This window comes from Scardinius erythrophthalmus (genome assembly GCF_964197995.2).
Source record: "Scardinius erythrophthalmus genome assembly, chromosome: 15".
Taxonomy (NCBI): Eukaryota; Metazoa; Chordata; class Actinopteri; order Cypriniformes; family Leuciscidae; genus Scardinius; species Scardinius erythrophthalmus.
This window is the reverse complement of record NC_138235.1, coordinates 4,042,225-4,055,753: the sequence shown is the minus strand read 5'-3', so window position 1 is coordinate 4,055,753 and position 13,529 is coordinate 4,042,225. Positions and strand designations below refer to the sequence as shown.

Below are 13,529 nucleotides of genomic sequence, written 5' to 3'. Positions count from 1 at the left end.
TTTGATGTAGCCACGCAACATCAATTTCAGCATGCATTCACTGTATTCACCGGGACGTGATGGAGGAACAAATATTGCAGTCTTTGCGAGACCTTGTTTGTAGGCTATGTCACGTCTGCCAAATAGTTAGACAACAACCAAAAATGAAACTCCCGGCCCAGCCTGCTTCTCCAAATCCACTCGTACTTTTGGGGAAGACATAATCGGCTACCAAAGTAATTGAGCATAGAACATTTACAATTAACAAAAAAAATATATATATAATACTACAAAACGTGCTAATATACTTCAACTAGCCTAAGTGAAAAACAAAATGCTGTTCTTTTTCTATTTAACAAAATGCATATTTGCAATAAAATATTCCCCTTTTCAAAGCTACACTTATTTTATTTTATTATAAATTGTATACATTGTGTACCTGTTTGGCTTGATATTTTATATTAATTTAATTTATTTTTGTTCTCCGGTGGGTAATTTGCAGAAGGTGCAATCCTTTTTTTGTAATGTTGTATTAAGAAGACAAAAACTAGGCCAAATGGCCTTTACTATTTAAGTTTGTATTCATAGTTTTACATGTTATACATATTTTACAGTAAGTTGACTTAACTGTATTGTTATATAATTGTTGGCACTGGCACTTATAAACACTAAATGGGTAAAGATTGCAATAAATAGGCTTAGTTTTGGAGCCAAATGTTGGAGTTGGAATAAATACCTAATTTTCGTTATGCATTATTTGTTTTGGTTGTTTAAATACGCACACATTTTTTTTATCCGATTACTCGATTAATCGATTGATTAAGTGCTAGATTAATCGATTACAAAAAGAATCGATAGCTGCAGCCCTAAAACATACCCTGAGCTTTCCAGTGCAGGGTTTCAACGACCACTAGGGCATTAACCCAGTCTGTGGGTCCCGTGACTTTAACAATAACGCCTGCTTTATCCATGCTGTCTATCTCCTCCTTGAGGCTTCAGGATCCAGGAGTATAGGAGTATAGTGCAGGATCCAGGATTGGATTCTCCTGGAAATTGACCAATCCCGTGAAAGACATCCTGGAACTCTTGCGTGAGACCACAGGTTTTGTTTATATCTGCATCAACTGAAAAGACAAGCTTTATCAGCCCCATGTCCATGCATGCTCTCCAGACCAAGCACAGTGTGTAGTGTGTATTCACTATGTAAAATTCCAGCAAAGCTTCTGTGTCTTGCTGACATGTCCCTTTTACATCAAGTGGCTCTCCGCCATAGCCTTTGAGACGGCGCATCGTGGGTTTCAGTTCTGTTGTGTAGAAAAGATTTTTAAATTTACTGGCTGGAATGATGTTCAGCTGGGCCTCAGTATCCAACTTGAAGCTAACTTTGTTTGCTTGAGGTCCTAATTTAAGTTCATCAAAATCCTGTTCACATTCTGTGTTAATTGCACATATACTTGCGCATCTTTGTGTGACCGCCCAATATCAATGGCTTTTTTCAAATGTTAGATCAGCACCTTGATTTTGCAGTTTCTCTCTTGAATTTTGGGGCGTTAGTAGCAAAAACAATGCGGTCCCGTACTATTTAGTCACTGTTTGTATATCCACAGTCAGTCACAGTTTAAGCTCTGTGACGAAGTATTCAAATGTCTTGTGTTCCCCCTGTGTTTTTTCATGAAACTTGTACCTCGCAAAGATCGGGTTGGCTTTTGGCATGACATACTCCTCAAACTTATAATGTAGTTTTTTGGATTCATGACTGATAATGTCTATGTATTATAAACATCTCATCCCCTTTTGCCCATCCACAGGAGCAGAAGCTGCACATGGTCTCCTCTGTCGGTGAACATGAGCTGAACATGCCGACGAAATCGACGCAAATGCATCCGGCAAGTTTACTGAGTCCCAATCCATTTTCAGCGTAGGAACCCCCGACGAATCTATCATTCCACAGTAAATAAAGTTCTGACACTGGTTTCATGTTCCTGTTTCATGTCTGTCATGTGATCCCCTCTTCAAGTCATGTGATCCTGTCATGTGTTCCCTTGATGTGTCATGTTGTCATTGGTTCATTGTTTCATTGTCATTGTTCACAGGTGTCCCTTGTCTTGTCATTAGTCTTGTGTTTATTTAAGCCCTCATGTTTACCATGTGTCTTTGTCAAGTTTTGTTTCACTGTAACTACGTCTACGTCCCACGCTTTTGTTTTGTTTGATCTCGTTATGGTATGTGTATATATGTGTGTGTGTATATATATATATATATATATATATATATATATATATATATATATATATATATATATATATATCCATCTTGTATTTTTTTAAATTCAGTATAATTAAAATGATTGAATTTCATTAAAAAGTCTAATATTAATGATTCTGTCCCTTGAGATTTTTGCAGCATCCCTCCACTCCTCACTCTGCTGGGTCCTATCCCTCAGAACCCTCCCCTTGGATGGCACACCAAATATAGGACACACTTTACCCTGATATCTGATTACACGTACATGTGAAATTGTATATTGATAAATTTTTCATCTGCTTAATGATTTAGTGCACTAACACTGCTGTAGTTTATATAACAGCAGTCTCTGACAGCAGAATGCTACTTTCTAGTAAAATTAAAACTATTTCCTTGTCAAATAAGAATGATATCTTAGTTTTACCACAAATATATATCATCTATCATTTTATTTTCTAAAGATATGTCCAGATGTGCAGTCTATCAATAACATCTGAGGCCCCGTCCACACTACCTTTTGCTAAATTTGCACCTCCCGTCCACACTAAAACGACAAAAACGGAGACCCAAAACGGAGAAGTTTAGAAACGCTGCCGACCCGTTTTTCATTTTGAATCGCCGGAGGGCGTTTTAGTGTGGACGGGTCAAAACGGAGGACTTTAGAAACGATGACGTAGTAGAGGCTCACGCTCGGCTCTATGATTGAGTGTCTCAGTCATGGCGTATATCTTTGCTAGCAGCTGTTGTGCAAGTAAATTCTGCATTTTACAATGCTTTATTACATGGCTTGGCTGAATTCCAATGTAGAATGCGGTGTGTTATTTCTTTATAACAGACCGCTGCGAAGTATAACAGACCGTTGCCATGAAAAACAGCGCGTTGCTATGGACGCGGAACGGACTATTTTCTTTGGCGGAAGCAATACAATCGTTTTTAAATGAATAAACTCCTTTTTAAATAAATAATTTGTGTCAAATTATTTATTTATTTTGTAGGTAGCCATGTAATAAGCGGGATAATGTATAGAGAGGCGGTCGTTATAGTGAATAACAACCCCTTCAGGCTGATTCAAGATCCCTCCGCTTCGCGTCGGGATCCCGTTCAGCCTGTCGGGGTTGTTATTCACTAATAACAACCGGCTCACTATACATTGTCCCTTACATAACTGCCTACATGCGCCGGAGGCAAGCTATTATTCGAGCGATCTGTGACAATTCCTGTGTGCAGCGGCGGTACCGACCGCACATGGAGCGTCGATTTTGGGTTAACCCGGGAAGAACCAGCGCATGGTGGGATAATTTTATCAATGAAGTTGTGTTTACACCGGCATGCGCATGCCCAGTGTTGGTGAATGGTCACGTGATCCGCGTTTTCAGTCGTTTTAATGTGGACGGAGATCAATTCTAATACGCAGCTAAAACGCTGGTGTGGACGGAGATCGTATTCGTTTTAATTCTCCGTTTCTAAACGAAAACGCAGTAGTGTGGACGGGGCCTGAGTGGCAGCACCAGGAACGGCCACGAGCTGGCGGTGTGAACGCAGCTTAACACTGAATCATTAGATGAAAATTAATAGGGTCAAAATTTAAACGTAAAAATACTCAGTTTCAAGATCTCCAGGAACAGGATTGAGCACCACTGCTATACACCATAAACCTTAAAACTCTAAAACGACTGTAAAAGTGATGATTTAAACAACTTTACAGCTCAAATAATGCACATTTCTAAGAGAAAAAATAGCATAAGCGCTTTTATAAACTTATACAGTTCACATTTCAGCTTTTAAAACCTTCAAAATGAAATTTCTTTTGTAAGTGAACTTCAAACTGATTTTTTTCTTTTTCTTTTTGTGGCAATCAAATGCTGTCAATTGAGTGTAATTTGTATTAAACCCAGAATATTATTTTAATAATAGATGGGTGTAGCAGGATTGTGGATGACCCTTGCTCAAGCTTCTTCAGACCCCCCACGAGCTCTGACACAAACATTAGTAGTGGAAACAGATCTACAGGACAAACAGTGGATTCCTATGGACACATTCACACCACGGCTGAACTTTTGCACGTCAACATTCTCGGCTCTGTGAAAACAAACGGCAAACCCTGTAGGACCAGTCATACTGCACTCATCTGACTTTACCAGTGACACTCCAAATGTTATTTATAATATATTAATGTGTGAAAATATTACATCTTAGCTTAACCTCCTACGGTGGCTGAGAGAGCTCAATGCGCTGCAACTGAAGAAAACACATGCAAATTAAGAAAAATCTTCATCAGTTTCACAACACGTGTGTGCTCCAAATACTCACAAAACAACCAAATACAGAAACGCGCTCCAAATACTCACAGACCACAAGGGAAATGTTTCCAGGGGACCCCAATAAGTGACGAACCCGGCTGGGACGTGCTTACAGCTCAAAGACTGCTTTATTTTATTTTATTATAAGGGGTTCAAGCGTGTAGTGCTGAAACCCTATTGTTATTTTTAATTTTCCCATTATGCAGCATTCTCCATTTAAAACTGATCGGGCAGACCGAACCGTAAGTCGTAGAGACTTGAAACTTTGAGGGCTGGTAGTACTCACACCGCCTACAACGTCACCAAGGCCCGCCCCAATCGGCCTGACGGGGGCGCTACAGCGGTCAAAAGTACGAAATGGCTCACAACTCCTCAACCGTTAGCCGTAGGCTCAATCCTTGGCTCAAGGCGGACAAAATGCATGCCTCAGATTTGCTCGCCCATTTTCGAGTACTTTTGCGAACTACTCCTAGGTTTTTGGCCTGATCAGAACCAAACCACTGCAGAAATATTCTATGGGCCATTCTATAGTGACTATCAATAATCATCAAAAATAAATCCAAATTTCAATTCACGGTCGCTAAGGGGAACCAAAATGTTCGATGTGACCGGGGCCACTTTTACTAAAATGGTATAAAATGTATATTTATTTGCAACATTTATGTTAACAACAATAATAAGATATTTCTGGTAAGAACAGCTATTCAGCTGATGGACACTATGCTGCGTTGTCATGGGAACATCCCAGGAGAAAATAATGAGGAAATTACGTTGTCTTTCGTTGCTCCCTTTATCAAGTGCATTCCAAATGGCTACATAATGGCACACTAGTGCCCTGCTCCCTCCAAAGTGCCCACTTCGTCACATGACCTCAAGACTAGATGATTGTAATGCTCTACTGGGTGGTTGCCCTGCACGCTTAATAAACAAACTACAGCTGGTCCAAAACGCAGCAGCGCGAGTTCTTACCAGAACCAGGAAGTATGACCATATTAGCCCGGTTCTGTCAACACTGCATTGGCTCCCTATTAAACATTGCATAAATTTTAAAATATTGCTGATTACTTACAAAGCACTAAATGGTTTAGCTCCGCAGTGCTTGAGTGAGCTCTTAACGCATTATAGTCCGTCACGTCTATTGCGATCTCAATTCCGGCCAGTTGATAATACCTAGAATATCAAAATCGACTGCTGGCGGCAGATCCTTCTCCTATTTAGCACCAAAACTTTGGAACAGTCTTCCTACCATTGTCCGGGAAGCAGACACACTCTGTCAGTTCAAAGCCAGACTAAAGACACATCTCTTTGACATAGCGTTCACATAATACATTATAGACTTCTATAATTCAATGTTAGGCTGCATAGATTAGGTCAGCCAGAACCGGGAACACTTCCCATAAATCCTGATGTACTCGTTACATCATAAGAAGAATTTAACCCGCGTTAAGGGTTCCAGTTAGAACGGTGTCGTGTAAACGACCCTAAGTTAATAACTAATGATCTTTGCAATGGAAGTGAATCAATCAAAACTAACTTTAGCTGGACAATAACTTTATTCTAGAGCTGCTATAAAGCCAAAACAATCTCTGTTACTGTAATTTCCTATTATCACTGTAAAGCTGCTTTGAAACAATCTACATTGTTAAAAGCGCTATATAAATGAAGATGACTTGACTTGACTTGACTCACGAGCAATAACCACGTCCCAGCCGGATTGTTCACTTATTGGGGTCCCCTGGAAACATTTCCGTTGTGTTCTGTGTTATTTGCAGCGCGTTTCTGTATTTGGTTGTGTTGTGAGTATTTGGAGCACACATGTGTTGTGAAACTGATGAAGATGTTTTCGTAATTTGCGGGTGTTTTTCAATTTGCTTGTGTTTTCTTCAGTTGCAGCGTGTTGAGCTCTCTCAGCCACCGTATTAACCTCTTAAACATCAAGAATATCATTCTACACAGGGAATCAAATAAACAAACAAAAACATAAAGTGGGCTCCACAAATATTGGCACCCTTGGTAAAATGTTGTGTTTGCAATTTCTGCTCTTATGCCCGGTACACATTGTCTTTCGTCTGGCTGTCCCAGATGAAAGATGACCAATCTTGGCAGTTTCTGTGGTCTTGGCTCCTAAACGCTGGCCCTCCGTCGTACAGTTAGAGAGGTTCAAAGACGTCTGTGGTTGCGATCTTGGGAATTTCATGCAGAAATTTAGCATGATCATCTCACAAGTGTGTTTGTGCTGCGACCAACATCTACTGACTAGCCAATAAAAATATAACATGAAATGCCGTATTGGTCAATGCGACATTAACTTAATTAACTTAACTAAAACTTAACTAAAACCATTACCTCAAGATCAGATTGCAAGATTGGCATGCCATGTTGGCCTCTGTTCTCTAGCCATGACCATATTCTACTCTTTCACTTCCTCCTCTTTTTTCAGAGCACATAAAAAAACACAATAGCTAATTTCAGCCTGACGCAGTTTTCATTTTCAAGTCCTGCGCCACGCTGTTTAAATAGCAAATGCATTTGCGCTCATCTGTGGTCCATGGGCTGCTGGTCTGAGAACGAGGTGTGTGTTCAGGCGCATTGTTGGAGCATTGCTATTCTGAGGAACTGAAATAGACTGAGCCATTGACCAACTGAAACCTGCTCTAAATGGCGCAGTATTTTTTTTATTTAAAGAGCGTGTTAGTAATATGAGCCTATAGGCGGGTCCACAACGCACACACACTCTGCTTATTACACACACTCTGCTTATTACGAGCAGCAGAACACAAACATGCCAAATGTGTACATAAAGATATGGTGGAATCCGTCTTGTTCCGTAGATGGTCTGAGGCTTTAACCCTGTGTTCACACACACACACACACACACACACACACACACAGCTTTAACCTCACGCACAAACAGATCCGTCTACTCTCTAGAGAAGCATTCAGTTTTTCCGCTTGCAAATTCCCTCATGTAAATAGTGAATTCACCATGGTGCGAGCGCAACTGGTATTTAAAAGGAATGGGAGAGACTCTGATTGGTTTATTGCACGTTACGCCCAAAACACACCCATTACTCATTGGGAGAAGAGAGACAAAACACACCCATTACTCATTAAGAGAATAGGGACAACCCTTTTAGAACATGCGCCGGGAGCACCGACCATTTTTCCCGTTGTTAAACTAGCAAAAGTGGATTCAGACTTGTGCCGTGCGCTTTAGACCATGCGCTTACATCGGTAAAATAGGGCCCTTAATGTTTAATTTGTTTCTTTCAAATATTTGACATTAATTCAAAGATTTTTTGTGAATATTTTGAATGAAAGACTTTTAAATTGCAAAAACAAATTTTCATAGTCAGTTTTGCTCATATTTTCCAGGGTTCCTATCTGCGGATCCCACTGTCCGGTGTCCTCAGTGTCCGTCAGCTAGAGGGAGCTCACCTGCTTCAGAGAGATCCCGTAAGGAGCTGCTGAGCGCACTCCTCTTCAGCCCCTCGCCCATGGCGTACGAGTCGTCCAGGCTAGTGCGGCCCATGCTGCCGTTCCCCGTCTCTTTCTTCAGGCCAGACATGCTCTGAGACATACTGGGCCGGACCACCCCTTTCTGCTTCTCCAGCTCCGCTGCAAACATCCAAACACACACATTTCATTCATATAGCACACACTTCCACTCGGACAACAAACTAGAGCGTGAGCGTTTGCTTTAGCAGACAGTCATACCTCATACTACTCTTCCATAACGTAATAAAGCATAAAAATCAAAATGACCCTGGCATGTCCATCAGAAATGAAGGCGACAACAGCGAAGTTAATATGCAATCAAACGTTTGAACCCAGCCCAGCGAGAAATTAGGATGAATGTAAAAATATCATGAATTGTGATCTGACGTTCATCTGATTGATATTCCCATGTGAAAGTGACCCAGACTGGAACGCAGAGGAACTCTGACCCTTACAATTAAACATGCAAATGACATTTAATATGATACTTTAAAAAATACTTTAACAGCATTCCTGCAAAAGCAGATTTATTTTAATACTGTGGACAGTCTTATGTGAACTGTGAGGATTTCTGAACGAGTTATTTTTGCAGTTTCTGCTCTCTTTAATCCTAACAACTGTAATTCTGCATCGGTTCCCACTCTCTGCATGATGCTCAGTGATGTCTGAATCTACACGGGCCGCTCACAAAACCTGGTCTGGAGAAGATGAGGATCGGGAAGAATAAAGGTCTGTTTACACTCTATCCGGTACTTTTCCATTTCCTGGACTTCAGCGATGGATTCTCGCAGGTCGCTGAGGAATTTCTTGCGGTCCTGAGGGTTGGGAGCATTGAAATTGATCAGGACTTTGAAGTCCGCACCTGGAATGGCTGAAGTCAGCCGGATACCATTCGGATAGACTGAGAAGAAGAAGAAAACGTAATTTTACTTCAGAAAAAATCATATAAAGTAAATGAATCATATATTTATGTGGATTGTTATAGTACACACGGGCAGCATTATGCAGGACTGAGAGTGCCATGAAATGAAGGAATCAAATATAATTATTTTTTATTAAGTCAAAAACTATCTATCTGTGATTTATTTGTATATTTACATGATTATTGCTGGCGAATTCCTGATTCCTTCATTTTTAAATGACACTAAAGAAAGACAAGTTTTTGTTTCACATTCATTTCTGATTGTGTATAAATTTCTTACACTGGTTTTCAAAGAGCATCACTTGCATCCCGTACAGAGAGAAAGATTGCCTGAAACTATATGTCACTGAATTTTTCTTCTTTTGGAAGATCTTGGTAACCTGTCACAGAAAAGCAACACTCACAGTCAGCACATCTGCTGATATCTGTATATTAAAGAAAGTATGATGTGATGTGATGTTGTGTGTAATGCTCTACTGGGTGGTTGCCCTGCACGCTTAATAAACAAACTACAGCTGGTTCAAAACACAGCAGCTCGAGTTCTTACCAGAACCAGGAAGTATGACCATATTAGCCCGGTTCTGTCCACACTGCACTGGCTCCCTATTAAACATCGTGTACATTTTGAAACATTGCTGATTACTTACAAAGCACTAAATGGTTTAGCTACGCAGTGCTTGAGCGAGCTCTTAACGCATTATAGTCCGTCACGTCTATTGCGATCTCAAAATTCCGGCCAGTTGATAATACCTAGAATATCAAAGTCGACTGCTGGCGGCAGATCCTTCTCCTATTTAGCACCAAAACTTTGGAACAGTCTTCCTAACATTGTCCGGGAAGCAGACACACTCTGTCAGTTCAAAGCCAGATTAAAGACACATCTCTTTGACCTAGCATTCACATAATACATTATAGACTTCTATAATTTAATGTTAGGCTGCATAGATTAGGTCAGCTGGAACCGGGAACACTTCCCATAAATCTACTCGTTACATCATAAGAAGGATGGCGTCTACGCTAATATTAGTCTCTCTGTTTATCCCGAGGTTTACCCCAGTCCGCCGGATCCAGGCCGTATCCAGATCTGATGAAGGACCTGCGCCTGGACACGACGACAGCACAGTCCTGAAATGTCAGCTAATCTCTCCCTGTGAAAGCCTCTCTCCCCTCCCTTTACCTCTGTACAGATAAAGCTTTGTTGGGATAATTCTGGTTTGTGTGGCTAAGCGTAAGTGATACAAATTCTGTATTTTTAATTTTAAGGCCAGACAAGTAGTTTGTTGAGGGTTGGTTTGTAGGGAAATACTACACGCCTGCGCACATATATTCAAACGCGCATCCCTATAGACTGAACTCGTAATACGCATGTGCACTCCATCGGCGTTGTCACGGGTTCACGTTTTTAAAGTTTGCGCAGAGAGAACTGAAGAGTTTACTGTTAGAACAGTGTTGTGTTAGCGGCCCCTAAGTTAATAACTAATGATCGTTGCGACGGAAGTGAATCAATCAAAACTAACTTTAGCTGGACAATAACTTTATTCTAGAGCTGCTGTAAAGCCTAAACAATCTCTGTTACTGTAATCTCTGATTATCACTGTAAAGCTGCTTTGGAACAATCTACATTGTTAAAAGCGCTATATAAATGAAGATGACTTGACTTGTGTTTGCGCGCTCTCACCACCAGCAGGTCATTGAACAGGAAGATCTCCCGCTGATGCTGCCCGAGTTTCTGCAGTCGGTTTGGATCCGGGACCTCGAACAGTCTGCAGTAGCACACAAGCCTGCGGTGAGCCTGAGACAGCACCTGACACACACACACACACACACACGTCATGCTGGGGACATTACACTCACGGTTGTGTGTTTTTATACTCAACTATGGTATTTTCTATGCTCTTACAGCAAATTCAACTCATAGAAAAACTGTGTTTTTGCATTTTTAGAAAGACATTAAGTATGTTTATTAAGCCATTCTTTTCATGAGGACTGTTGACTACTCCCCACAATGTAGCTAATACGCATACGCACGCACACACACACACACACACACACACACACACACACACACACACACACACTCTCTAACACACACACACACTCTCTCTCTCTAACACAGACACACACACACACACACACACACACACACACACACACACACACTCTCTCTCTAACACACACACACACTCTCTCTCTCTAACACAGACACACACACACACACACACACACACACACACACACACACACACACACACACTCTCTCTCTCTCTCTAACACACACTCTCTCTCTCTCTCTCTCTCTCTCTCTCTAACACACACACACACACACACACACACACACTCTCTCTCTCTCTCTCCCTCTCTAACACACACACACACACACACACACACACACACACACACTCTCTCTCTCTCTCTCTAACACACACACTCTCTCTCTCTCTCTCTCTCTCTCTCTCTCTCTCTCTCTCTAACACACACACACACACACACACACACACACTCTCTCTCTCTCTCTCTCTCTCTCTCTCTCTCTCTCTAACACATACACACACTCATGGTTTGCCACACACATCATGAAGTATACTCACACATCCGAGGCCATGGTGATGCGATCCGATCTGTAATGCACGAGATATATGGGTGAATCATGCAATCCACTGTTGATCATTCAAAACTGTTGTATCAGAATAGTTGAGAAATGATAAGAGCTCTTAAACTACGCCTGACAGACTCTCATTATCTTCATTAATTACACGGCCAGTATCTGGGGAAGTCTCAGTCTCAGCGTTTAGTAGAGTCTCATGGACTGGGTCGAACTTACTTGCTTCTTGCCCACGATGAGCTTCTCCACCTTCTGCACCTGAGACACATGGTCATCGTTAGTTTTGAGCTCCTTCTTCTGGATCCGCTCGTAAATCCCCACCAGCATCTCCCGAGGGATGTCCTCTCCATCATCAACCCCTTTCAACACACACATGCAAGGCTATAACACACACCTCGGACTCTTCTGTGACCATGTATCAAGTCCAGCTGAGCTGAAGCCATGGACTCATTCTCGACGCCTGTGAACGTCAGCTCATTTAACACTAACACTCTACAATAAGATTCATTAGTGAACTACTTCAGTTAACATGAACTAAGAATGAACAACACTTCTACAGCATTTATTAATCTTAGTTAATATTAATTTCAACATTTACTAATACATAATTAAAATCAAAGGTTATATTAGTTAACATTAGTTAATGCACTGTGAACTAACATGAACAGCTGTATTTTTATTAACTAACATTAACAAAGATTAACTAATACAGTAACAAATGTATTGCTCATTGTTAGTTCATGTTAGTTAATACATTAACTAATGAACCTTACTGTAAAGTGTTACCGATTGAACAGAGTGAAAGCAACAGTGAGTTTCCATCCAAACCTCGCAGGTTCTTGACGAAGTCCTCGAGCTTCATCTTGCGCTCCAGCTTGACGTTGGGGCTGTACATGTCTGTGTTGAGGAGGATGATGGCGAATGCCAGGATGAAGATGGTGTCAGGGTTTCTGAACTGACGGACCACATCAGGGTTACAGATGCAGTAGCGCTGGCTAAACACACACACACACACACACACACACATCATTCCATCTCTGAATGCAATGAACATCATCTTTCTATAGTTAGTGTCATCTTTGGCTGCTTGATTATCTTCTTCACCTTGTTTATTTGTTGTTTCTAATTTACTTCAGAATTATGTCAGAGCTAAAAGCTGCATGGCTGAGTGTAGTAGATGTGTGTTTGGTGATGCGACAGCACCTGTAAGCCTCGATCAGGCGCTCCACCTTCTGTGCCTCTCCCTGAACACGGATCTGAGCCTGGAATTTCCTCAAAGCTTCATCCAGCTCCATCCCTGAGAAATCCAGCTCATCCACCACACAGCTGACACAGACACACACCGTTCACATGCCACGTCTACACAAACCTGAGGCTTACAGCCAGTGGCATTTCTCAACACAGTATAAAATGAAAAACTGCATTCATCTAATAACACAATGTGTGTGTAGTGTGAAAACACTGCAAATACTTACTCTAAAACATCCCTGTTGAACTGTTTCTGCCGGTTCCCCAGGAACTCCCCGATCATCTGTCGACTCAGGCCTTTCCTCTGCAGGAAAAAGTGTGCGACTCCCACGGGAGTGTCCGGGATAAAGCCCCTCTCCGTCAGGTACTGCACTCCCTTCTCTGGCTTTCTGAAAGCAGAGGAGCAGCTCAAGTTAACGCCGTGTCCTTCTAAACGCTCGCACTGCATCCTCGCCGACATGCAGAAGGAAACAGAAATGAGGTGAAAAGAGATGTAGAAGAGCTAAAAGAGGTATAGAAGAGCTAAAAGAGATATAGAAGAGCTAAAAGAGGTATAGAAGAGCTAAAAGAGATACAGAAGAGCTAAAAGAGATATAGAAGAGCTAACAGAGGTATAGAAGAGCTAAAAGAGATATAGAAGAGCTAAAAGAGATGTAGAAGAGCTAAAAGAGGTATAGAAGAGCTAAAAGAGATATAGAAGAGCTAAAAGAGGTATAGAAGAGCTAAAAGAGGTATA

General features: G+C 41.3%; 1 protein-coding gene across 3 annotated transcripts in view; it reads right to left on the bottom strand.

Moving 5' to 3' along the window:
* The window catches only part of LOC308703114 (IQ motif and SEC7 domain-containing protein 1-like), a 106,748-nt gene that overhangs the window by 13,347 nt on the left and 79,872 nt on the right, over window positions 1-13,529 (bottom strand). For 2 of the 3 annotated variants that reach the window (XM_081386388.1, XM_081386389.1), the window contains 9 exons: window positions 13,021-13,182; window positions 12,749-12,871; window positions 12,374-12,540; window positions 11,765-11,904; window positions 11,532-11,561; window positions 10,622-10,747; window positions 9,224-9,323; window positions 8,761-8,922; window positions 7,962-8,141 (listed from right to left, as the gene is read on the bottom strand). In XM_081386388.1, coding sequence (XP_081242514.1) covers window positions 7,962-8,141; window positions 8,761-8,922; window positions 9,224-9,323; window positions 10,622-10,747; window positions 11,532-11,561; window positions 11,765-11,904; window positions 12,374-12,540; window positions 12,749-12,871; window positions 13,021-13,182 — 1,190 coding nt within the window. Of the gene's footprint in view, window positions 1-4,071; window positions 4,447-7,551; window positions 8,142-8,760; window positions 8,923-9,223; window positions 9,324-10,621; window positions 10,748-11,531; window positions 11,562-11,764; window positions 11,905-12,373; window positions 12,541-12,748; window positions 12,872-13,020; window positions 13,183-13,529 lie in introns of those variants that run through there. The other variant, XR_014031682.1, reaches the window with a different exon arrangement.